Genomic DNA, 24,870 nt, shown 5'->3' with positions numbered 1-24,870 from the left:
ACAGCGGCTGGCCAATAGAAGCGGAGGGGCGGAGATGAGCGGGACGTAAACATCCCGCCCACCTTCTTCCTTTCGCATTGCCGGCGGGACGCAAGTAAGCTGTGGTCATCGTTCCCGGGGTGTTACATGGAGCGATGTGTGCTGCCTCGGGTACGATGAACAAGCGGCGCAGAAAAGAAGAAACGACTTTTTGAAAAGGAGCGACGTGTCAACGAGCAACGATAAGGTGAGTATTTTTGCTCGTTCACCGTCGCTCGTAGCTGTCACATGCTACGATATCTCTAACGATGCCGGATGTGCGTCACTTACGACGTCACCCCGACGACATATCGTTTGATATATCATCTCGTGTGACGCCCGCATAACAGTTTGCTGGGTTAATTAAAACATGTAAATTTATCTTAAAGGGAATCTGTCACCACTTTGACTTTTTTAAACAGTTAATATCGACATACAGGTTATAGAATGATGAAAATAGCCATACCTATCTGCCTCATATCAGATGGCTTGTTGTTGAAATATTAACTTTTATCACTTTATGTAAATGAGCTATTCCAGGCTATGGGGTGGATGCTGCCTGGAAGATAACTCCAGCTCCTGAGATTATTTTAAATAAAATGGGCGTTACCAGTGTGATGTGTGCTGGCCACTCTCTGCTCTCACTGCAGAGCGGTGTGCGATTATAACTGACACTTCTGCAGGTGCCTCTCAGCTTCTAGCTCACAGGCAGACAGTGTTGCTATATTTTTGCAATAAAGGAGAGCTCAGGGAGCTGCAAAAAATGTCTTTGCAAAAAGTTAAACTTATTTTCTTCTGTTCTGTGTCAGTTACTTGTCTCACACTGGTAATGTCCCTTTTATTAAAAATAATCTCTGGAGGTGGAGTTATCTTCCAGGCAGCATCCGCCCCATAGCCTGGAAGAGCTCATTTACATAAAGTGATAAAAGATGATATTTGAACAACAAAGGCATCTGATATGAGACATTCAGATAATTTCAGCATTCTATAGCCAGTATACCCATATTAACAGTTTATAAAAAGGTCAAAAGTGGTGACAAATTCCCTTTAAGACATGAAGAAACAGTTACCAGAATCTATACATTGTCATTTTAAAGCAAAAGGGCAAAATGTACTGGTATGCACAAAATCATGATCGTGACTATAAAAACATTATTGTGCTTTTTATACTTGTGCCTCCCTGGAAGCTATATAACTACAAGCTAAATGTTGTTTTAAAAGTATTGCCTCTTTATTTTAACAAATGTGTTGAGGACATGATTTTGTGGCATGTGCTAATATATACTAACAAGCAAAAGGGTAACAATGTTTTGAAGTTTTGACTTTCAGGCTCCATATTTCACCATCCACTACATCTTCTGGAGTGAGACTACCTTTATTTTATAGACAATGATCTTCTACACATTCCCAAAGTTGTTGTACACTAGTCGACTCACTTGGGTATGTGTTCAGCTTTTTCTTCACCTCCCTACACACAAATGATGGATTGTGTTGAAGTCTGGGGACTGTGGGAGCCAATCCAGAACCTCTACTTCATTGTCATTGAACCATATCTTCACCAATTTTGACATATGCTTTGGATCATTGTCCTGCTGGAACACTATGTTGTCTTTTTCATATGCATAGTACTCAAGTGTACAAAGTAAGTCATCTTGTAGGATACTCACCATCAATCCTGGTCAAGTATCCAACACCTTTGACTGTGAAACCACCCTATATCATCAGGCTTCCTCCACTGAACTTCAGTTTCTCTATCTGTTAGCCTCTTTTCCTGTGTTTCTTTCAGAACCATTTGCACTTATTAGAGGCTAGTCTATTGACTTTTGTCTCATCGCTCCAAATCACCCATTTGTAATGTTCTACTGTCCGCTTTTTGTACATTTTTGCAAGCTCGAGACAACACTTCTTATGACAATATTGAAATCAAGCCTTCACCTTTTTTTTGGCCAGCATTCCAGATTTGTGTACCATGCAATGCACAATTCTTGCATGGCTGCCTGTTAGCTCACTATTATGACGCGTACGAGCCACCTCCAATGCTTTGTTTTTCACGCCACAACTGATAGATGTTGTGATCAGCCGACTTATTGATTCTGATATTTTGACTGAACGTCCACGTCTTGGCTTTTGAATGAATGGACAGACTTCATTTCATATTCTTACAACTGCCATGGCACTCACAAAATGTAGTTTGGCAATTTTCGTGGCCGAGATACCGCTATCGATAAACTGATTGATGCCGTTTTTCTTTTCCTGGGAACTCTTCTTTATGGCTGCTCCTCGATTCAAACCAGTGACCTTTCGCTTAGGAATCAACCTAATAACACACTGTGTTATTAGGGAATGTGAAAAAAGGTTGTAATTTGTAGTATACAGGAAAAAAAAGATTTTTCAAACACCAGGGTCAAAACAGTAACAATGCAGTGACATGACAAGAATCTGCAAAACTAATCATATGCTAAATAGTTGTAAGTCAAATTTATGTATGAGATAGTCAAAATGATTGTCTATAAAATTAACTAGTCTCATGCTCAAAGGTGTAGTGGATGGTGAGATATGGAGCCTGAAATTCAAAATTTCAAAACATTGTTACCCTTTTGTTTGTCAGTGTATAATTATTTCAGATTTTTCTCCGACCACTTTTTATTGCAAACTTCATGCACTCCCGTTCTAAAACTAGGCCCCTATTCAGTGGACAGGTGATTAGACCAGCAGATATTCCTCAGTCACAACACTACTGCTTTCAAATGGAGGAGGATGATGGACAGGTTTGTTCACTTGTCCGCTGAATCAGGGCCTATTATGAGAACAGGAGTGCTGTATAGTCAGTGAGGAAAACTACACCAACAAGCAGGCTGCAGTTTTCAAAGCAGGAGAAGCTGTAAAACCTATATATTAGTGCTGCAAAACCATGGGCCCAACATCTATATTAAACCAAAGAGGAAAACCTAACACATTTGTTCTCATTCCAATTTGATACAAAATTTTTCTGTAAAAACATGCAGTAGGAAATCATTAGGAAAATCTGTGCTGATTGGCTGATTGTAGATTTAATATTGAAGGTAATCAAGGATTACTATGTTTGCCTATTGGCATCATTACTAGAAATAGTTTATCTACCCAATATTAATAATATATGCTAGAAAATTATCCAAACTGTAATTACCAATTCACCTTGAATTCTCAACACACCAAGGCGAAATTAGCAAAATATGTACAAATGAACAAAAAGAGGCATGCAGAGTCTTAATTCTCAAATTGGGGCTTTTTTACTTATACTTTTAATTAACAGGAGAGCTGTGTAAGCCTCAGCAATTCAGCTATGGCATAGAAACAATGGAAGCTTTTAAGAAAGGCTGGTTATGTGAGGACATTATAAAGGAACAGAAAAAAATTCAAGAAGCAGATCTTGTCATCTTCCAGGTAATGTAGATGTTGTTTATTGTCACTGTACAGGCACTATTAAGTGTTTGCTCCTTTTTTCCTCCACCAAAATCCATCTTTTCCCTATGTATCCAGAAGCCATTGTTAGTTAAACTAAGGAGTACTTTGCACGCTGCGACATCGCAGGCCGATGCTGCGATGCCGAGCGCGATAGTCCCCGCCCCCGTCGCAGCAGCGATATCCTTGTGATAGCTGCCGTAGCGAACATTATCGCTACGGCAGCTTCACATGGACTCACCTGCCCTGCGACCGTCGCTCTGGCCGGCGACCCGCCTCCTTGTTAAGGGGGCGGGTCGTGCGGCGTCACTGCGACGTCACACGGCAGGCGGCCAATCGGAGCGGAGGGGCGGAGATGAGTGGGATGTAAACATCCCGCCCACCTCCTTCCTTCCGCATATCCTACGGAAGCCGCAGTGACGCCAGTAGGAGATGTTCCTCACTCCTGCGGCTTCACACACAGCGATGTGTGCTGCCGCAGGAGCGAGGAACAACATCGGACCGTCGCGTCAGCGTAATTATGGATTACGCCGACGCTGCACCATGATACGATTACGACGCTTACGATTACGAGCCTTTACACACTACGATGTCGCATGCGATGCCGGAAGTACGACATTTTCAATTTGACCACACCGACATCGCACCTGCGATGTCGTAGTGTGCAAAGCCCGCCTAAGGCTGGCCATACACATTAGATGGCTGACCTTGAAATGAAGCTTTGGCAGATTGTTTGGCCGACAGTCAACTCAGCCAACTTTCACATACACATCGTTTGACCGAGCAACTCTGTGTTCTCTACGTGAAAGCCACTGACTAACATATAGGTTGAAGGCTTATCCCCTGGTGAACAATGAAATCAGTAGTCTGAAATCAGACATGTCCAATTGACTTTTTTCATGAACATCAGTTGGCCGGCGCTCCTTACACATTAGACCATCAGCCGAATGGGGCCTTTACAGTTAGCAAGGTTGAGCATCGATATGGCAGATAATGACGAGGTAATCTGACATATAGGAAGTGCAGCTTTCTAAAGCTTTGTGTTTCCTCAGCTGACTGTGCTGTAGACTTCTCATTAAATTCACTAGCAGAAAGTTGTGTTCACATTCTACCAAGTTACAGTTGTGTCCAGTCTCTGTCTCTAAAAGCCTGCTAGCTCACAATACTCTTGCTCTCAAATTGGGCTCACTATAGGGTAGAGTGAACAGGACAATTGCCCCCAACCCTTAATAGGGGTTCTCCAGTTACCTGTTATTGAGGACCTATCTGATACCTAGCAGCTTCATTCAAAGTGTAGTGTATGCTGCTGAGTACTATACATCAGCTCCTACTCAATAGAATAGGTACTAGTCTGAAAGACTTGTCAAGGGCCTCTACACATTGAAACATTGAAAGATGACATCCAGCCTCCTCTAACTGTCAGATCTCCACTCTCTTGAGGATAGGCCATCAGTATCTCATCAATATTTTGAAACAAGAGAACCTTTCTAAAGCTGGCCATACACAGTATATGGGCTGTCAGCCAAACGATCCTTCGGCCAATCATTCGGCCAACAGCCATCTTACCCGACATCCCCATACACAGGAGCACTCTTTTGGCGGAGCTCTACCATGTTATCTTTGAGAAAGCCGTCAACTGACACGTTGGCCAGCAGAAAATCTTGATAACAGTGCAATCGGGCATGCGCAATCAACATCTCTCCCGACCATTAGTCAGCCGGCACCCTCTTACATATTACATCATCAACTGAACCCGTCAATATTAGCGGGTTCAGCCGACTTAAGCCTAAGGTGTAAGGGGGCCCTAGTAAGACTAGGAATGCTTTCACCCTTCTCCTTAGAAACCAATACTGTTGAAAAACCTGAGGTCACATATTTAGTAAACTAAGCTAAAATGCTTTGTGGGACAAGAGAGTGTGAAGTGTTCTTTGTATTTGGGGGTCTATATTTATTCAGCGGAATGTATTTATAAAGCAGTCACTTCTTCTAATCTGGGTTATGTATTTATTCATGGGTCTGTGCTTCTTTTAAGGGTTTCGCTAAAGATATTTGGGTCAATGCTTAATATATCTCCTCTTGAAATCCCAGACTGATGTCTGAATAACACAATTTCTGCACTCTTTGAAGTTGCTGGATAAATAAACATCTTACACTAGAGACAGAACGGGGTCTTAATATGGACAATATCCTAGCTGCCAACTTCCACCCATTCTGATTGTCTGGACACATTGAGATTCAGTCTATAAGAAAATCCTTCTTGGTATTTTCAGTGCATTGGATGTATTCTTCAAAAATATTAGGCACAGACATTAGTGTGCTGGTGGAGGTTCATGGTAACATATAAGTGTATTATTTATCCGTAAGTGAATTGAAATATATATATTTTTTTTAAATGTATGCAAGTGTTTCTATAATGAGTGTTCATGTGTGTTTCACTGTAGAGGGTAAGCACTGTATTAAATGTGCTGATATGTATGTGTCGCACCCAGGGATATTGGGTACACGGTCCCAGGCAGTCTGTATCTTGGGAATGTCACTGTGGTGGCCGTTGCCCGGTTCTGTGCCCTGGGCCCTTTTTGTAATGGGGGTGTATTTACAGGGGATTAGATTAGTGTTCATACGTGACGCCACTTGCAGTGTTGCGGCTATATAGAGGGAGCCGCCGCTGCAGAATGTCACTACTGGGGCTGATGTTAATTGCAGCCTGGGTGGTAGGCCCTCCGCAAGCAGGGCCGGGCCCCAGAGGATGGGTTATGTAACGGGCGTCTGAAGAAGGTAGTCCACACAGAAGTTTCGTGCAACTTGTTTTTACTCACTGCTGGTTGGTGGTAATTGGTTACCCGAGACCGGCTGGTTTCACCTCCACGTCCCCTTCGTCCCAGTGCCAGTGTAGTAATCTGATATCTTCTTCCCCTGCACCTGTCTCTGGTAAATGGGTCCCTGTGGCGTAGAGCAACAGGGGGTCCTCGTCCGGTGGTTTGTCCACTTCCGTCCGTCTGGTGGTAGTGTGAACCCTGTGAGGTTGGAGTCTCTGGTCCTGTCCCTGGTTCTCCCTTTGCTTCTGAGTCTTTGGATTTTTAGGGTCAGCGAGGTCCTAGATGGTCCCCTCGCTGGGCAGGTGATAACAGGTCGGCTTGAAGCTCTTTCCTGTCCTAAGGTCCTGTACCCAGTCGGTGCGTAGTTCCGGAAGTACTCCACCGGCAACTACTCTCCTGGGTACCAGGTTACAGTTAACCCCACATCAGAACATCTCCTCACGTCCACCTTCACTCCTCTCCTACTCTCTTTCTGACTACTCTCACTGTCCACAGTCTGCCCCTCCAACCTGGTCAACTAGTGGACTGTACTGGCTCCACCTCTAGGTGGCCATCCATTGGTTTGACCCTAGCTTTGCACCATTGTATGGGGGATTGTTGGGGAAAACTGGGATTACCTGGAGTTTGTGTGTGTTACCGGCAATGGTCTCCCGGGGCCCTAGGGGGTAGGCCCTGCATCCTTGTGGGGATGCAGAACCTTGTAGCACCCTGATGGCTTCAGGGGCGCTACATATGTAGCATGTGAATGTCTGTATATAGTGTGTTTTTTTGAGTGTACTTGTATGTCATGAGTATGTATGTACAGTACAGACCAAAAGTTTGGACACACCTTCTCATTCAAAGAGTTTTCTTTATTTACATGACTCTGAAAATTGTAGATTCACATTGAAGGCATCAAAACTATGAATTAACACATGTGAAAGGAAATACTTAACAAAAAAGTGTGAAACAACTGAAAATATGTTTTATATTCTAGGTTCTTCAAAGTAGCCACCTTTTGCTTCGATTAATGCTATGCACACTCTTGGCATTCTCTTGATGAGCTTCAGGAGGTAGTCACCGGAAATGGTTTTCACTTCACAGGTGAGCCCTGTCAGGTTTAATACGTGAGATTTCTTGCCTTATAAATGGGGTTTGGACCATCAGTTGTGTTGTGCAGAAGTCTGGTGGATACACAGCTGATAGTCCTACTGAATAAACTGTTAGAATTTGTATTATGGCAAGAAAAAAGCAGATGAGTAAAGAAAAAGGAGTTGCCATCATTACTTTAAGAAATGAAGGTCAGTCAGTCGGAAAAATTGGCAAAACGTTGAAAGTGTCCCCAAGTGCAGTGGTAAAAACCATCAAATGCTACAAAGCAACTGGCTCACATGAGGACCGTCCCAGGAAAGGAAGACCAAGAGTCACCTCTGCTGCAGAGGATAAGTTTATCCGAGTGACCAGCCTCAGAAATCGCAGGTTAACAGCAGCTCAGATTAGAGACCAGGTCAATGCCACACAGAGTTCTAGCAGCAGACACATCTCTAGAACAACTGTTAAGAGGAGACTTTGTGCAGCAGGTCTTCATGGTAAAATAGCTGCTAGGAAATCACTGCTAAGGTCAGGCAACAAGCAGAAGAGACTTGTTTGGGCTAAAGAACGCAAGGAATGGACATGAGACCAGTGGAAATCTGTGCTTTGGTCTGATGAGGCTAAATTTGAGATCTTTGCATCCAACCACTGTGTCTTTGTGCGATGCAGAAAAGGTGAACCATCCGGGCTCACCTTTATGTAGGGCTCTACATAACTGGTTCCCACCGTGAAGCATGGAGGAGGAGGTGTGATGGTGTCGGGGTGCTTTACTGGTGACAATGTTGGGCATTAATTCAAAATTGAAGGCATACTGAACCAGCATGGCTACCACAGCATCTTGCAGCGGCATGCTATTCCATCCAGTTTGCGTTTAGTTGGACCATCATTTATTTTTCAAAAGGACAATGACCCCAAACACACCTCCAGGCTGTGTAAGGGCTATTTGACTAAGAAGGAGAGTGATGGTGTGCTACGCCAGATGACCTGGGCTCCACAGTCACCAGACCTGAACCCAATCGAGATGGTTTGGGGTGAGCTGGACCGCAGAGTGAAGGCAAAAGGTCCAACAAGTGCTAAGCATCTCTGGGAACTCCTTCAAGACTGTTGGAAGACCATTTCCGGTGACTACCTCTTGAAGCTCATCAAGAGAATGGCAGGAGTACGCAAAGCAGTAATAAAAGCAAAAGGTGGATACTTTGAAGAACCTAGAATATAAGACATATTTTCACTTGTTTCACACTTTTTTTGTTAAGTATTTCATTCCACATGTGTAATTCATAGTTTAGATGCCTTCAATGTGAATCTACAATTTTCAGAGTCATGAAAATAAAGAAAACTTTTGAATGAGAAGGTGTGTCCAAATGTTTGGTCTGTACTGTACATACTATATGTGTGTCGCCCTGGGCAAGCCAGGGGACACGGGTAACAATACCACCACACCCCACACTCCAGGTAGGCACATCTGCTAACCAGAAATCCTTGTTGCCTCCCTCCAAGAGTCTGTTGATGCACACCAGGGGGTGGGCCAGGCGGTTGGCTCCGCCCACCAAGGAGCTCACAACTCTGGAGGCAGGAAGTAACCAGGCAGTCAGCTCCGGGAAGAGCTTGAGTCCAGTCAGGGACATGAACGAGTGACCAGGCAGAAGGCCCAGGCAGGGCAAGTGTGAGGAGCAAAAGTAAGAGTAAGCAACCAGAAGTGAAAGTGAAGGAAAGGAAAGTGGAAAAGGAGGAAAGCAAGAAGTGGAGAGAGCGCAGAGAGTGCGCAGAGCCTGAGAGCCCAGCTGTGTGTAGGGCTAGAACAGCAAGGTCAGCGACGGCGGTGACTGTCCGGAGTGGGACGGTTCGGAAGTTCCTGGAAGGACCCCGTTGGCTGTGTGCCCGGTGGTCTGGAGCAGTGTTCCGAAGGACAGTCAGCACCAGGGCAGGGGCCTCTCGGACCCCGGCAAGGCTAGGAGTCGCCCAATTTGCCGAATCCGTCAGTGAAGGGGACGCAGATCCCCCAGCAACAAAGTCCCGATTGACGGCAACAGCCCGACCATTACCGGGGAGACACCGCCACCGCCAAGGCACCAGTTTCCCCAGGGCCAGCGCCTGCGGGCAAAGTGTAGAGCTCCTCCGGCCCAGATTGCAGTCGGGGAGCGGGTAACCGGAGGGAATCCACCGATACCATCAGACAACACAGGTGCAAGGAGGAGAGACATCACCGTCACCTACCGGGAGTGCAGGTGCAGCCGTCTGTGGGACCGTCCTACCAGCCGTTGGTTTACCGTACAAACTGTGTCCAAGTCTCAGGCTGAGTGAGTACCACAGTGCCGCAAGGCACAGCGCTGCCCCCGCGTCCCTGCGCCCTTCAGGCCCTACACTTTACATCTCTTCACCGGGCCCCGGGATCACCAACCCCTACCCACGGAGGGGCAACACAACACCTGGCTGCTCCCATCACCATCCCCGGGATCCCCATCCAAAGCAGCGGTGGTGCAATCACCACAACCGTGGGTGGCGTCACGAACTATAATCCCAACAAACACCCCCCCTTTCACTCACGGGCGAGGAGTGTCGCTCGAGACACCCCGGGATCCGGCCCGCAGCTCGAGCCACCAGGAGCAACTGCCGGACCCGAGCAGAAGGGGTGAGCGCGGTGTGCTGACACCCTCCTCCCCGCCCGCGACAACTTGGCGCTGCGAACAGGATCTTACCGCTCTGCCGTCAGGTAGAGGTGCGCCTTGTTACCGCCGGAGGTATCCGGCAGAAAAATTTCAGAAGCCGCCATCTTTGGCGCGAAAAGTTCCCGCTCGAGCGTCTTCTCGAGCAGTAGAGGCGCGAAGGCCAAAACCCCGCCCCGAGAGAGGAGGGGCCGGAAAGAGCTAAGGGGGACGCGATGGCGGCTGGCGGCATGTAGTCGCCGCTATAAAAGCAAGGACGCCAGGACCTTGCCAGAAAACCGTTCCTGGAAGCAAACAGCAAAGACACCATGTGGATGCCGTCCCGAAACACCGTGGCCCCCGCACCGGGAACCGCAGCGTGGGTGGAGATCCGGACCGCGCAGCTCCATCTAAGGCTGCAGGTCAAGATGCAGCTCCTCCTGGAGGAGTGGGAGACCGACATGGCGGACGTTTTGGCAGCCGTGCGGAGACGCGAGGAGGAAGCGGAGGAAGGGAGGGTGAGTGACCCACGCCCCTATGTCCCGGAGGGACCGGTCGCTGCGGCTGAGGGACCCGGTCCAAGCCCTCTCCCTCCGTTGCCTCCCTCGCCACCCGTCTCGGAGGCCGTGACCCCGCCACTAGGCCCGCTGCCACCGCAACCGGTAGCGATACCCAGCCCGTCCGCCCCAGCGGACCGACCTGTAGCCGGAGCCCGAAGCAAACCGGAGGCATTGCCATGGAAGGCCCCGAAGATTGTGCCAGAGACAGTCCCCGAGCAGTTCCCCGAGCCGGAGCCGATGACCCGCTCCGAGCCGAAGGCCCAACTGCGGAAAGCCCCTGTGCCCATCCCCCACACCTCGGCTGAGGTGGCGCCGGGTTGTTGCTGCAAGGCAGCGCCCAAGGCCATGACACCGCGGGATACGCCACCCACCTTCCTGACAGTGGGTAACGTACTGGATGTCCCGCGGGGCTCAACCCGCGCGCCGGAGCCATACTGGGACAGGGAGCCGACCAAGCTGGGCCTGGAGATCGCGGAGAGGGAGCGGAGGAAAGCCGAGCTGGTAGCCCGAGCCATCCGGGAAAAGGAGAACCTGCGGCAAGCGACTTTCCGTGTCCGGGGCCCGTTCTACGAGGGGCAGGTGAGGCGGTTTGATATCCGCCGGGGCTACGGGTTCATATACGAACCGGGCCTGGAGGCCGAGGTGTTTGTAGCCCGGCGGGATGTGCATGCTCACCTGCCCGAAGAGCATCCTGGCCGCAATCTATTATCAGGGGATATGGTGCGTTACACTCGGCACTGCGGAGAGAGGGGGTGGTTTGCCCTGGATGTAAGGCTGAGGGGCAGCCCGGAGAGCAAGATGAGCTCTGCACCCCCTCCCTCGGATGAAGCAGCAGCAGGACCGGAGTAGGGCAGCGGATGCCCGTTGCACCGTCCCCCGTTGGGACCACCACTGAAGTTAAGTTTGTTGAAAAGTTTTGCCAAAAATGAAAGATGATCATCCGAGTTTTCACCAGATTTGCCTTTGTGATTCACAACCGGCAGGAGCCGGCACCGTTGTCCCCGTGGGGACCGTTCAAAGTTTAAAAATGCATGGGAACTATCCATGGACAAGCCCGTGAACTCTGCAGGGCAACCACAGACGTTAGTGGCTTGTAAATATGTTGGGTACCGTTACCGTTTCCGCAATGCCGCCTCCGGAGAGGCAGGTTAGAGGGAGGGCCCTGAGCAGAGCAGGCCAGGGCCCAGCCACCAAAGGGACCGGTGGCTACCCTCTGGAGGGAAGGACAGATCCCGCTCGGGTGACTTGTGCTGGACTGTGGGTCAAGGGGTGCTGCCTGGGCTTTAGGGGCAGCATCAGGGCCAGGTTGCTTGGGTGGGAGAGAGCGGAAACCGTGACCGTACACCGTTGTAACGTTAAAAGAAAATGTGCCTCCCGTCTTGGGAAGAGTTGATTAAAAATGTTATGCATGTTTGTTTAACCCTGTTATCCCCTTTTTACAGAAAAATAAAACCGGTGTAGGACGGCAGCCCGCGGACGGTCTGCATTTTGCTAAGGGGGAATGTGTCGCCCTGGGCAAGCCAGGGGACACGGGTAACAATACCACCACACCCCACACTCCAGGTAGGCACATCTGCTAACCAGAAATCCTTGTTGCCTCCCTCCAAGAGTCTGTTGATGCACACCAGGGGGTGGGCCAGGCGGTTGGCTCCGCCCACCAAGGAGCTCACAACTCTGGAGGCAGGAAGTAACCAGGCAGTCAGCTCCGGGAAGAGCTTGAGTCCAGTCAGGGACATGAACGAGTGACCAGGCAGAAGGCCCAGGCAGGGCAAGTGTGAGGAGCAAAAGTAAGAGTAAGCAACCAGAAGTGAAAGTGAAGGAAAGGAAAGTGGAAAAGGAGGAAAGCAAGAAGTGGAGAGAGCGCAGAGAGTGCGCAGAGCCTGAGAGCCCAGCTGTGTGTAGGGCTAGAACAGCAAGGTCAGCGACGGCGGTGACTGTCCGGAGTGGGACGGTTCGGAAGTTCCTGGAAGGACCCCGTTGGCTGTGTGCCCGGTGGTCTGGAGCAGTGTTCCGAAGGACAGTCAGCACCAGGGCAGGGGCCTCTCGGACCCCGGCAAGGCTAGGAGTCGCCCAATTTGCCGAATCCGTCAGTGAAGGGGACGCAGATCCCCCAGCAACAAAGTCCCGATTGACGGCAACAGCCCGACCATTACCGGGGAGACACCGCCACCGCCAAGGCACCAGTTTCCCCAGGGCCAGCGCCTGCGGGCAAAGTGTAGAGCTCCTCCGGCCCAGATTGCAGTCGGGGAGCGGGTAACCGGAGGGAATCCACCGATACCATCAGACAACACAGGTGCAAGGAGGAGAGACATCACCGTCACCTACCGGGAGTGCAGGTGCAGCCGTCTGTGGGACCGTCCTACCAGCCGTTGGTTTACCGTACAAACTGTGTCCAAGTCTCAGGCTGAGTGAGTACCACAGTGCCGCAAGGCACAGCGCTGCCCCCGCGTCCCTGCGCCCTTCAGGCCCTACACTTTACATCTCTTCACCGGGCCCCGGGATCACCAACCCCTACCCACGGAGGGGCAACACAACACCTGGCTGCTCCCATCACCATCCCCGGGATCCCCATCCAAAGCAGCGGTGGTGCAATCACCACAACCGTGGGTGGCGTCACGAACTATAATCCCAACAAACACCCCCCCTTTCACTCACGGGCGAGGAGTGTCGCTCGAGACACCCCGGGATCCGGCCCGCAGCTCGAGCCACCAGGAGCAACTGCCGGACCCGAGCAGAAGGGGTGAGCGCGGTGTGCTGACACCCTCCTCCCCGCCCGCGACATATGTATTTTCTGCATGTGATGATGGTGATACCTGTGTGCATTTGTGAGAAAGGATTGTGTACATATCATTATGTACTGTAATGAGTGTGCATATGTGTGTTTCTTTGTGTGCACGTGCCTTTATTTCTACAATTTTAGAATACTTGTGTTATTCAAAAAACGAAATGTATTTCGAAATCTGTTAACACTTCTTCAGTGGAAATGAGAACCCAGTTTGTATTGGGAAAGTGTCAGGAGATTATTCAGTGTCAGTGACTAGGGAAGTAAAAGTGATAAATACAGCCTGAAAATGTACCACAAGTCAGCTAGTGTGTTGAGGGCTCTCGGGTTGCACAAACACCTGTCTTTATCCACAGACCTTTCAGTCCCAAATTTTGACAAATTGCAATGCAGATATAATCCCATAAGACTTTGAAAGAATGTGTCAGCAGGATTTCACACACAAGCTATTGATAAGTGCATGTAGCTCTTTCAAAGACAAGCCTAATATTACATTTACATAGCCAATCCGTTCTGAACTGTGAGGCTAAAGGGCTATTTGTAGATCTGAAGTCTGTGTCACATCAGCTCTAGTTACCAACATGTGCTGTCTCCTCCTGCTTGACTGACAGCCTCTGTGCTGCATGACTTCAGGCAAATGAGCTGTCAGTCAAGCAAGAGGAGGCGGTGAAGGATGGGGAATAGAGCTGGAGTGACAGAGGCTTGTACAAATGCTTATTCAGCCTCATTTGAATATCAATGCAAATGCTGATTTCTCAGTAACGGAGGAACAGACTTACCATGTAAAGGTATTGTTGGACTTGTCTTTGACAGAGCTACATGCACATATAAATTGTTTGGGGTGTGACAGATTCCCTTTAAAGTTTATTCCATCAGGTTTAAAATAAGGTATAAGAAAATACAGGAGCCCATGAACTGGTGTAAATGTTTCACCAAGTTATGCCTTACAAGCTTTCAACGGTTTTTGGTGCAACCAACATACTGCAATTGACAAGCACTGCATATTGCGAAATAAGTCATGCCCCTGATTTCTCATTGCCTTTATGACTATTTTTTGTCTGAATTTGTGTTCTCTCCTTTTTTTATTTACACCCAATTCATTATTTTATTTATGCCTCTTTTGAAGACTGTTTTATGTGTTCACCATTTTTCCACTTTGTTGGCGTAGTTTTGCTATACCAGATGTTTTTGTCTGATTCATCAATTGCAAATTTTTTTCAATTTGATTTGGCACAACTTCACTCTAGTCCTCTCCTTGAAATACTGTTGTTGGAGTACACCAGTATTATGGTGCAATTTTGCACCATTTTGTGAAATGTGTGACTTTTGGCACTAAAAGGTAGCAAAAATAGATCAAGATGTAAAAAAAGATCAGGATTGACTGTGCCAAATTCATGAATCTCATGTACCATTTTAAAGAATTTGGACACAAAAAGAGCAACTAATACCACGAAACAAAAAAGGAACGTGACTTGAAAAAACGCAAGTGATGAGTCATACAAAGATGTATTTAAGTGATTTTCCACTCAATGTAAAAGTAAATTCCTTTCCTATAAGAGTTAGGTACCAGGTTTGAGGGCCACTGGACAGGTCTTTAAGGGGAGGTAGGTATTAACGAGATTACTATTCTTGGTGGTAATCAAAAAAGGTCCGTGGAGCCTCTGTTAGGAGTCTCAACACAGAAACCAGCCAGATATCCCTCCGGGAAGGGCCCAGCCAAGGGGTGACTCTTTTTAGGAGACCACCATAACCACCATATTAAGTGGCCCTTTTAGTCAATATCCAACTTTTTGACAAGTTTAAAGATATGACAAGGGAAATACCAAGGCCAGGTATCCATCCGCAGACAGCCGTTTCGGGGTATTGCCCCTCATCAGTGTGGAGTAGGATTCTGGCCGGGTGGGAGCAATGCCTAGTAGACCAACAAAACAAAACAATCACTGATCTCAGGGAGACCAGCCAGAGAAAACACTGCCAGCAGCCAGCGAGGGCGCTCAAGACAGTGAAATCCTAGGTGCATTGCCCCCTGGGAAATATGCAAATCAAAAAAGGTCCGTGGAGCCTCTGTTAGGAGTCTCAACACAGAAACCAGCCAGATATCCCTCTGGGAAGGGCCCAGCTAAGGGGTGACTCTTTTGAGGAGACCACCATAACCACCATATTAAGTGGCCCTTTTAGTCAATACCCAACTTTTTGACAAGTTTAAAGATATGACAAGGGAAATACCAAGGCCAGGTATCCATCCACAGACAGCCGTTTTGGGGTATTGCACCTCATCAGTGTGGAGTAGGATTCTGGCCGGATGGGAGCAATGCCTAGTAGACCAACAAAACAAAAATTCTTGGAGGTGGAAGACTAGAATCAGGATCCAGCCTGTTTAATGCTGAAGAACATTAATAAGGCGTGTCAGGACCGTGTTACTCATGTAGTCATAAGAGATGGGTGAGAATGATGGCTTACATATCTCCACCCTGGGACATGGCACATCAGGTAAAATGGAGACTAGTAGTCTCATTCAGGTGTCTGTGTGTGGAGGTGAGAAGACCTCCATGTAGTTCTTGCTAGAGAGCTGGACATGATCTAAAGTAGGCAGATCCTGCAGCTATCAATGGAATTGTTATTTTCAGTTTGTGTCCTTGGGCCAGAAGGAGGCTGTTTTGAGTGTTTTTACAGTGTGATTCAGGAAGACTGAATAAACTAGCCAGGCATTTAAATGGAAATGATTCATGTGTCTACCTCTAAGATGCACCCCAATGTGACGCCCTGGCCTATCAGGTCGTCACAGGGTATTGTGCAATATGCCCTTCTGCACAGTATCCACCTCCTCCTTGGTTACGGGTCCCTGACCTTTGGTGTTGCTAAGAACAGGCTAATAAAAATCCTAGGAACACTCTGCACCACACCCACCAGACACATCAGTGGCTGACCTGAAGGGAATAGGGTCGCCCACTTGGGGGGTTTGTAAGGGGAGGTCAGGAGTGTTAGGAGACAGTCAGTTGTGGAGTGACTCTCAAGAGGAGAGGTCAGGAGCTGGGCTCCTTGGTTTACTAGGTGGCAGACGTTGAACTGGGCCTGGTAGGAGCTGGATCCCGGTCGCAGGGGATTGTGATAAGGGGCACGGACTGTCGAGGAGGACAGCCGGAGGCTGTATGCCATCACCGGGCAGGGGCCGGGGCACGATGGAGTACGTGAACCCTAGGCCGAGAAGGAGCTTCAAGCGTCTTGACAATTTACCCGACGAGGACGGAGCCTTCAAGATCCGTTCTCCACCTGCTCCAAAATCGGGGTACTAGCGCAACGAGGGGGATAGGACTGTCCCACTACATAGTCCAGAAAAATCCCAAGCGTGAACCCTGAGAGCAAGCTCACCCAGTTAGCCATACTGGTGAGCGGGACCCGATATTTCTAAGCTAGAGGGACCATTTAGAAGAGAGGTGCCACGGAAAAGGCCACAGGCTAACAAGCAACACCATCGGGGACGGGATCCAGGCGTATTCCCTCCCTGCTGCAGTGGTACTATTAACTTAGGTTTACCACGGTTGTCGGTGTCAGTGTTATTGGACTGAGTGAGTACTAAAACGATCCCTGACCGTCCCATCGGCACCTCCCTGCCACAAACACCGAGTCCCGGAACATTTCCCCTTACCCGTGAAGGGGTTAAAAATCTGACTGCCCGCACCATCGCCACCTGGTACTCCCATTGCAGCGGTGGTACTACCCCTTACCATGCACCACGCACCACGGATGGCGTCACGAACTGTCCATAAATCCCCTGTAAATAATTCGTCCCTTTATTCCGAATGGCCGCGTGACCCCGACCCCCTTGTTCGGAGACCCCTCGAGCCACCGCGGATCCGGATCCGAGCAGCGGTGGCAGGCTGCTGACGCGGGGGCGGTACACCAACAAGTCAAAATGTTATAGTTTGTGCTAGAAGTGTGGGCAAGATTATCATGGAGCACATGTGACTGCCGTGGACAATTTGCATGTCCTGGGTGAAGGCAACAATAAGTATGAAAGCGCGGTCAGATAAAATGAAGGTGTTCATCAAGCAGCTGGCCCAGGCCAACATCCAGCAACATCAAGCCCAGCAGCAGCAACAGCAAGCCCAACAGGAAATGAATAGACAATTCCTGCAACAGATCCAGCAACAGCAGCAGCAGGTGCTTGAGTGGCAGATGGAACTCCTAGCAGATACAGTCTGTGGCATGGTAAACACCCCACCCCCAAGCCAAGATGATGACTCAAATGTCTGGAAGACAGTAAGAGCCCATGGGCAGCACTAAATGCACTGGTGCAGACGAAGGATGGGAAACTGCGAATCTGTGTGGATTACCGACAGCTGAAAGCATGCACTGTAAGAAACTCTTACCCACTGCCGAGGATAGAAGAATCCCTGTCTGCCTTGAGAAAGGCTTAGTACTTCTGCTCCCTTGATCTGGCTAGTAGTTATTGGCAGGTCCCCATGGCTGAGCAGGACTGTCGGAAGATGGCATTCATCCATCCCATGGGACTGTTTGAGTTCAGTCAGATGCCATTTGGAATGCCTAATGCTCGTGGACGTTCCAGCATCTGATGGAGAGATGACTTGGGGACCTGAACTTAGAGTCGACTTTGATATATCTCGACAACATCATCATCTACTCTCCGACATTAGAAGAACATCTTGTTAGGCTGGGTCAGGTGCTGGAGCGGCTCCAGAAACATGGGCTGAAGATAAAACCTCAAAAGTTCCACCTATTCCAGAGAGAAATTGAGTACCTGGGTCATACGTTCTCAGGTGACAGGTGAGGGACTGTATCCAATGCCAGAAAAAGTAGCCGCTGTGCAAAAAGGGCCCACTCCTACAATGTTGAGAGAGCTCAGGTCCTTTTTTTTGTTTCTTTTTAGTCTCTTGTACTAACTAGGGTGTGGCCCCCTTCTCAGTGATTCCCATGGCTGTGTGTCCATGGTTGGGACCCAGTGACTCTCTGACCTTATTCAGATTGAGGTCTGTTCTGACACATGGTAAGGTTTTAATACTAGAGAGTGTTGCGTACTGTCCTAATTTGGGTACAGCTGTGGTAAAGCTTTACACTTTTTTGATCAAAAATTGTGTTTACTAAGTACCTTTGTTTATTTATATACACTATGCTTTTATTCAGTTACAGCAGGGTATATGTCCATATTATTTTCGTCTTGGGTTTTCTTTATCTTATGGCCAGCATTAACATCTATATATATAATTGCCTTATTCTATCTGTCTGTCTGTCTGTCATGCTCCAAAATTGTGTCCTTACGGTGACACAAAGCTGATTGGCCGCTGGGCTCGCCATGGCCCCGCCCCCCCACACGGATTGGCCTCTCGCCCCGGCTCTCTGCAGGCCCCGCCCCCCTCACGCAATGCACGCTCGCTCTGGCCCAACTGACACGGAGCTCCGACTCCCAGGTGAGTACACACACACACATCAGATCACACTCACTCTCACACACACCTCACACATCACATCCACACACTCACAACATCCTGGAATATCGCTTGCTTCTACACCGGCTCCGTCACGATCCCAGCAGCGCCAGACATACCCTTGCGATGCTGGGATCTTGACGGAGCCCGTGAACGCTGGTAACCATTATACACATCGGGTAACTAAGGTCCCTTGGTTACCCGATGTGTATCATAGTTACCAGTGTACACCGGCTCCGTCACGATCCCAGCAGTGCCAGACATAACCTTGCGATGCTGGGATCTTGACGGAGGCCGTGAACGCTGGTAACCATTATACACATCGGGTAACTAAGGTCCCTTGGTTACCCGATGTGTATCATAGTTACCAGCGTACACCGGCTCCCGCTACACATGTGCAGGGAGCCAGCATTATACTCCTCTCCCCCCAGGACTACTCCTCCTATTACAGTCCTCCTATTATACTCCTCTCTGAGTATGATAGGAGAACTATTATAGCATGGGGGATGTAGCACGATGGGGGTGCGCAGCATGGGGGATGTAGCACGATGGGGTGCGCAGCATGGGGGATGTAGCACGATGGGGAGTGCGCAGCATGGGGGATGTAGCATGATGGGGAGTGCGCAGCATGGAGGATGGAGCACGATGGGGAGTGCGCAGCATGGGGGATGTAGCACGATGGCGGGTGCGCAGCATGGGGGATGTAGCACGATGGGGAGTGCGCAGCATGGGGGATGTAGCACGATGGGGGATGTAGCACGATGGGGGGTGCGCAGCATGGGGGATGTAGCATGATGGGGAGTGCGCAGCATGGGGGATGTAGCACGATGGGGAGTGCGCAGCATGGGGGATGTAGCACGATGGGGAGTGCGCAGCATGGCGGATGGAGCACGATGGGGGGTGCGCAGCATGGGGGATGTAGCACGATGGGGGGTGCGCAGCATGGGGGATGGAGCATGATGGGGAGTGCGCAGCATGGAGGATGGAGCACGATGGGGAATGCGCAGCATGGAGGATGGAGCACGATGGGGAGTGCGCAGCATGGGGGATGGAGCACGATGGGGGGTGCGCAGCATGGGGGATGGAGCACGATGGGGGGTGCGCAGCATGGGGGATGGAGCACGATGGGAGGTGCACACCTCCCCCCAACACACACACACACACAGGGAACCACAAACACTGCCATACACAGACACCCACACACACAGACAACGCTGCACACACACAACACCCAACACACAAACACTGCGGCATACATAAATATACGCACATACCGCACAACACACACATTGCACAAAACATACCTCACCCCAAAACACACCACACCCACACAAACCGCGCAACACACACACACACAACGCGACAGACACACAGCGCTCCACAAACAACGCAACACACATACAACACCGCTCTCACCCCCCGCCACACCCAGACAACACCCAGAACATGTACAGCGCCCTACACAAACACTTGGTAACTACACACAACAACATCTATATATATATATATATATATATATATATATATATATATCTATAACAAAAATCATACATGAACTACACAATACGTAAATTCTAGAATACCCGATGCGTAGAATCGGGCCACCTTCTAGTGTGGTTATAAGTAGCATGTGTACCAACTCATGCTCCTGCTCATTTTTTTTGTTTCTTTGTAGTCTCTTGTATGCAGAACAATCAATACATGAATACATCATCAGAACCACCATCAGTATAGGAATATTACTCAAAAACGACCATCAGCACATGAAAACGTCATCACAAGCACAATCAGTACAAGAAAATGGAACCAAAACCATCATCAGTACAGAAATTCAGCATCAGGACCACATCAGTTTTTTTGCAAACTGTATTTGTCATATGACATAAATAAAAAACATCCCTCCCTTTATTTATAATGGGGTGTAATGCTCACGAGTGTGGGCAGGGAGTGGATCCACTGTGACAGCACACAGAATACCTGAGGGGTGTGACTATGGTTCACACCAGGTTTTCACCAGAGCCCCTGATGATGGGGGTGTTGCGTTGTAGGTAGAATCCAGGTGCCACTCAGGGAGACTTGGGGTTGCGACAGCTGGACCCAGGGGTAAAGGCAATGACAGTCTCTAATGAGGAAAGCTCGGCCAATATGGTACGATGCAGCATCAGTGGTACAGAAGGCTTGGAACAATAAGGTATGATGCGACACTTCCAGGTTAGGGTACCCTAAGAGCACTCCCATGAGGTCTGTGTGGCATGCACAGGCCCCGGGAGAGGAAGTGAGGACGGAGCAGTCACAGCAGAGCGGAAGGAAGGATGAGTGTGACGGCGACCAAGCCAGGGTACAGGGACAGGATAATGCGGACTTGCCAGTAAGGGCATTACATGGGGTCTGTCTAGTTTCCATTAGGATATCCACCAAATGCTTGACAACTCAATTGAAACCAATTTGCCCCAATTATAGTTCAGCTATATTAGTTTCCATGACTGACCTTGGATCTGGCATTATAATATAGGATGTCAGGGATGAATATCGCTATTTGTCCCTTGTATTGTGTAAATAGTTCTCAAACAATGAATGATTCTATATATAATGTTGAAAGTGCACCTCCCCTTGAACGTCATCCCTAACGTACATCCCTTTTGTTACTTTTGCTGGTATTTTTGGGTGAAAAGGGTAACAATTCTACCTACTGGAAGGGGATGGAGTGTGTTAAGGGTTCATTTAGCTTAGTCTCTGACCCATTCCTTTACTTGGGGGCTGGAGGTTCCTCGGGGGATGGGGGCACCATCGGCTTCATCTGCCTAGGCCACCAAAATACTTTGTCCTGCTCCTGGGTTGATTTCTGATTCAATATATACTTTAAAGTAACCATTGGCCTCAGAAGGAAAAATACATTTTCTGTAACAATGTGTAAATCCAGCTTTAATGTATCTATTTGTTTTCCTTAGTTTCCTTTATATTGGTTCAGCTTCCCTGCAATCATGAAGGGCTGGATAGATCGATGCTTCATTCAAGGCTTTGCTTTTGACTTCCCAGGCAGTTATGAAACTGGATTTCTTAAGGTATGTTGTTCCACTAAGATATGCAGAATTAAAAAAAATATGGGAACTGATAAATCACAGTGTTTATGCCTGAAAACTGTCATAAAACATTTTGAATAGTGGCAACTCTTGCCATTTATATGCCAGTTTGATGCAACGCACCAAAATGGATGGCACTGGTGAGAAGCCGAGGTTAGATGGGAAGTGTTTTTTTTGCATGTCAAATTCAGTAAAAGTGTCAGTGTTTCTTAAGGGGTACTTTGCACACTACGACATAGCAAGCCGATGGTAGCGATGCCGAGCGCGATAGTACCCGCCCCCGTCGCACATGCGATATCTTGTGATAGCTGCCGTAGCGAACATTATCACTACGGCAGCTTCACACACACTTACCTGCCCTGCGACGTCGCTCTGGCCGGCAACCCGCCTCCTTCCTAAGGGGGCGGGTCATGCGGCGTCACAGCGACGTCACACGGCAGACGGCCAATAGAAGCAGAGGGGCGGAGATGAGCGGGATGTAAACATCCCGCCCACGTTCTTCCTTCCGCATAGCCGGTGGAGGCAGGTAAGGTGATGTTCTTCGCTCCTGTGGCTTCATACGCAGCGATGTGTGCTGCCGCAGGAACGAGGAACAACATCGTACCTGTCGCTGCAGTGAAATTATGAAAATGACCGACACTACACAGATCACCGATTTACGTCGCTTTTGCAATCGTTTATAGGTGCATCTAGGCTTTACACGTTGCGACGACGTTACTGGCACCGGATGTGTGTCACTTTCGATTTGACCTCGACGACATCGCAGTAGCGATGTTGCAACGTGCAAAGTACCCCTAAGCCTGAAATGTTACTTGAGTACTCGACCTGAGCAACATTGTTGGCAAGGTACACAACTGCGATTAAGATGAGCTGAATTCAATAAGTGGCGTGTGCCTCATAATTAATTTGGTGCTTCTTAATCCTGCACACCGTTCATTAAGGCTGGAATATGAAACATTAGTCTTAAGTCAACCTGTGAGCACAGAATGACTGTTGAAACCAAATACTGATAGCAGCCTGCATTGCCTAAACATGCTACCATGGCCTACAGCACCTTTGAGCTTGTGACCAATCAAGAACATCTGTTATGTGATTGGTCAGCAAAAGTATAGGAAGCTGCCAGCTGCAGATCTTGATGATATGCATGCTGAAGTGCACTCAGCAAGGCTGAAACTACATCAGACACCCATTAAATCATTACATTACATTATCATTACATCAGACACCTCACTGACAGGACGCCAAGGCATGTAAGTGTGACTATTTCTTGATGTGGCTCTCATACTCAATAGCGAATAAATCAAGATGGTTTCAAAATTTTGTCAGCATTTTTTTATAATTTGCATATCATTAACATGTATCTTGATCCTGTGATTTCCATAATTTGTTGACTTTTCTTTTTTTGTGTTGCTATTTCAATGTTGAGGAGTGTATTTTATGTATGAGAATACAGATCACATACGGAGGTGAAAAATGGAAGTTTGGGTTTTTTTGCAATTATCCACATTTTTTCCATATTGTATTTGATTTTGTACCATCATGTACTCCTAGTTGTATTTTTTCATCCAAAAGTATTCGTTTTCACTTTTACACGTTATGAATCTTGAACTAAGTAACAAATGATTGTAACTTCACATCAGCATGTTATATATACAAGTTATTGTACATTATACTTCATATCACAACATTGTACAATTGTAGGGGAAATCTGTCAGGAGGCTTTCACCCTCCAAACTATTTATATCCGAATTTAGTTCTTGCAAAGACTGACAGATCTCCTTGATTGATATGCTCTATGTACTGAGACTTCAGGCAAAGGAACCATTAGTTAAGCAGGAGGAGGTGGAACTGCGTAGGGAATAGAGCTAGAAGGACAGAGGATTCAGATCTACTACAATCCTTCATCCTTATTTGCATGTTACTTTAAAAGCTGGTTTTCAGTAACAGAGGAAAAGATTGTCACACTGTAACAAGGTGAGCAGCTCTAACTGTTTTATGACTGAAAAAGACATGGAGACTGACATTACACAGGATGGTGCTGCCACCTTGTGGACAAGTGCTGAAATTGCTCTAGGGGCAGACATCTACAGAAGCTGGGCCGCGTGTTCCAGATGTTAAGGGAACATGGCTTGAAGTTGAAACCCAGCAAGTGCCATCTTCTACAGCAAGAGATTGATTAACTGGGCCACAGGATCTCGGCCGAAGGTGTTCAACCATCGCCGGAGAAAATAGCCGCCGTACGGGACTGGCCCCAGCCCACAACTGTCAAGGAGGTCAGGGCTTTCCTGGGACTGGCAGGCTACTACCGCCGGTTCGTCAAGAACTTCGCCCGGCTTGCCGCACCACTGCACGACCTGCTTCGAGGGACCACCAACAGTCCCAGAGGACGCCACATCAATTGGGGGCCTACCCAAGAAGAGTCCTTCCAAGCTCTAAAGGGTGCCTTGACGTCGTCCCCCATCCTGGCATATGCAGATTACACCCTGTCCTTTCAATTACATACTGACGCCAGCCTACAGGGTCTGGGGGCAGTACTCTCACAGGTACAAGAATGCAAGGAACGTGTTGTAGCCTATGCCAGTAGGTCTCTACATGAAGGTGAAAAGAATCCCACCAATTACAGTTCATTCTGGCTGGAGCTGTTGGCCTTGATGTGGGCAATGACTGAGAAATTTGCCGTATATCTGACGGGGACAGAAGTACTAGTCCTGACGGACAACAACCCTTTGGCCCACTTAGAAAATGCGAAACTTGGGGCTATGGAGCAGCGATGGATGGCTCGGCTCTCCAAGTTTAACTACAAGATTAAATATAGAGCTGGGGCTGAAAATCAGAATGCGGACAGCCTGTCAAGAAGGACATCCCCCTCGCCCACTAAGGACCGGGACGAAGAGCTGGAAGGAGATGAGATGCCTGACTTCGCAAGATTAGCCGGATGGATTGCCGCCAGTATGCTGTGGATGAGGCTGGCACTCCAGTAGGGTCCCCACTGTCCCCACAGGAATGGTGCAGAATC

General features: G+C 48.4%; 1 protein-coding gene across 2 annotated transcripts in view; it reads left to right on the top strand.

The window, feature by feature from the left end:
• Window positions 1-24,870, top strand: part of NQO2 (N-ribosyldihydronicotinamide:quinone dehydrogenase 2) — a 57,440-nt gene that overhangs the window by 13,925 nt on the left and 18,645 nt on the right. For both annotated transcript variants that reach the window (XM_075314811.1, XM_075314810.1), the window contains exons 3-4: window positions 3,311-3,441; window positions 21,723-21,836. In XM_075314811.1, coding sequence (XP_075170926.1) covers window positions 3,311-3,441; window positions 21,723-21,836 — 245 coding nt within the window. The remainder of the gene's footprint in view (window positions 1-3,310; window positions 3,442-21,722; window positions 21,837-24,870) is intronic.

The sequence above is a fragment of the Anomaloglossus baeobatrachus genome, chromosome 6, assembly GCF_048569485.1.
Source record: "Anomaloglossus baeobatrachus isolate aAnoBae1 chromosome 6, aAnoBae1.hap1, whole genome shotgun sequence".
Taxonomy (NCBI): domain Eukaryota; kingdom Metazoa; phylum Chordata; class Amphibia; order Anura; family Aromobatidae; genus Anomaloglossus; species Anomaloglossus baeobatrachus.
This window is presented reverse-complemented; position numbering and strand designations above follow the sequence as displayed.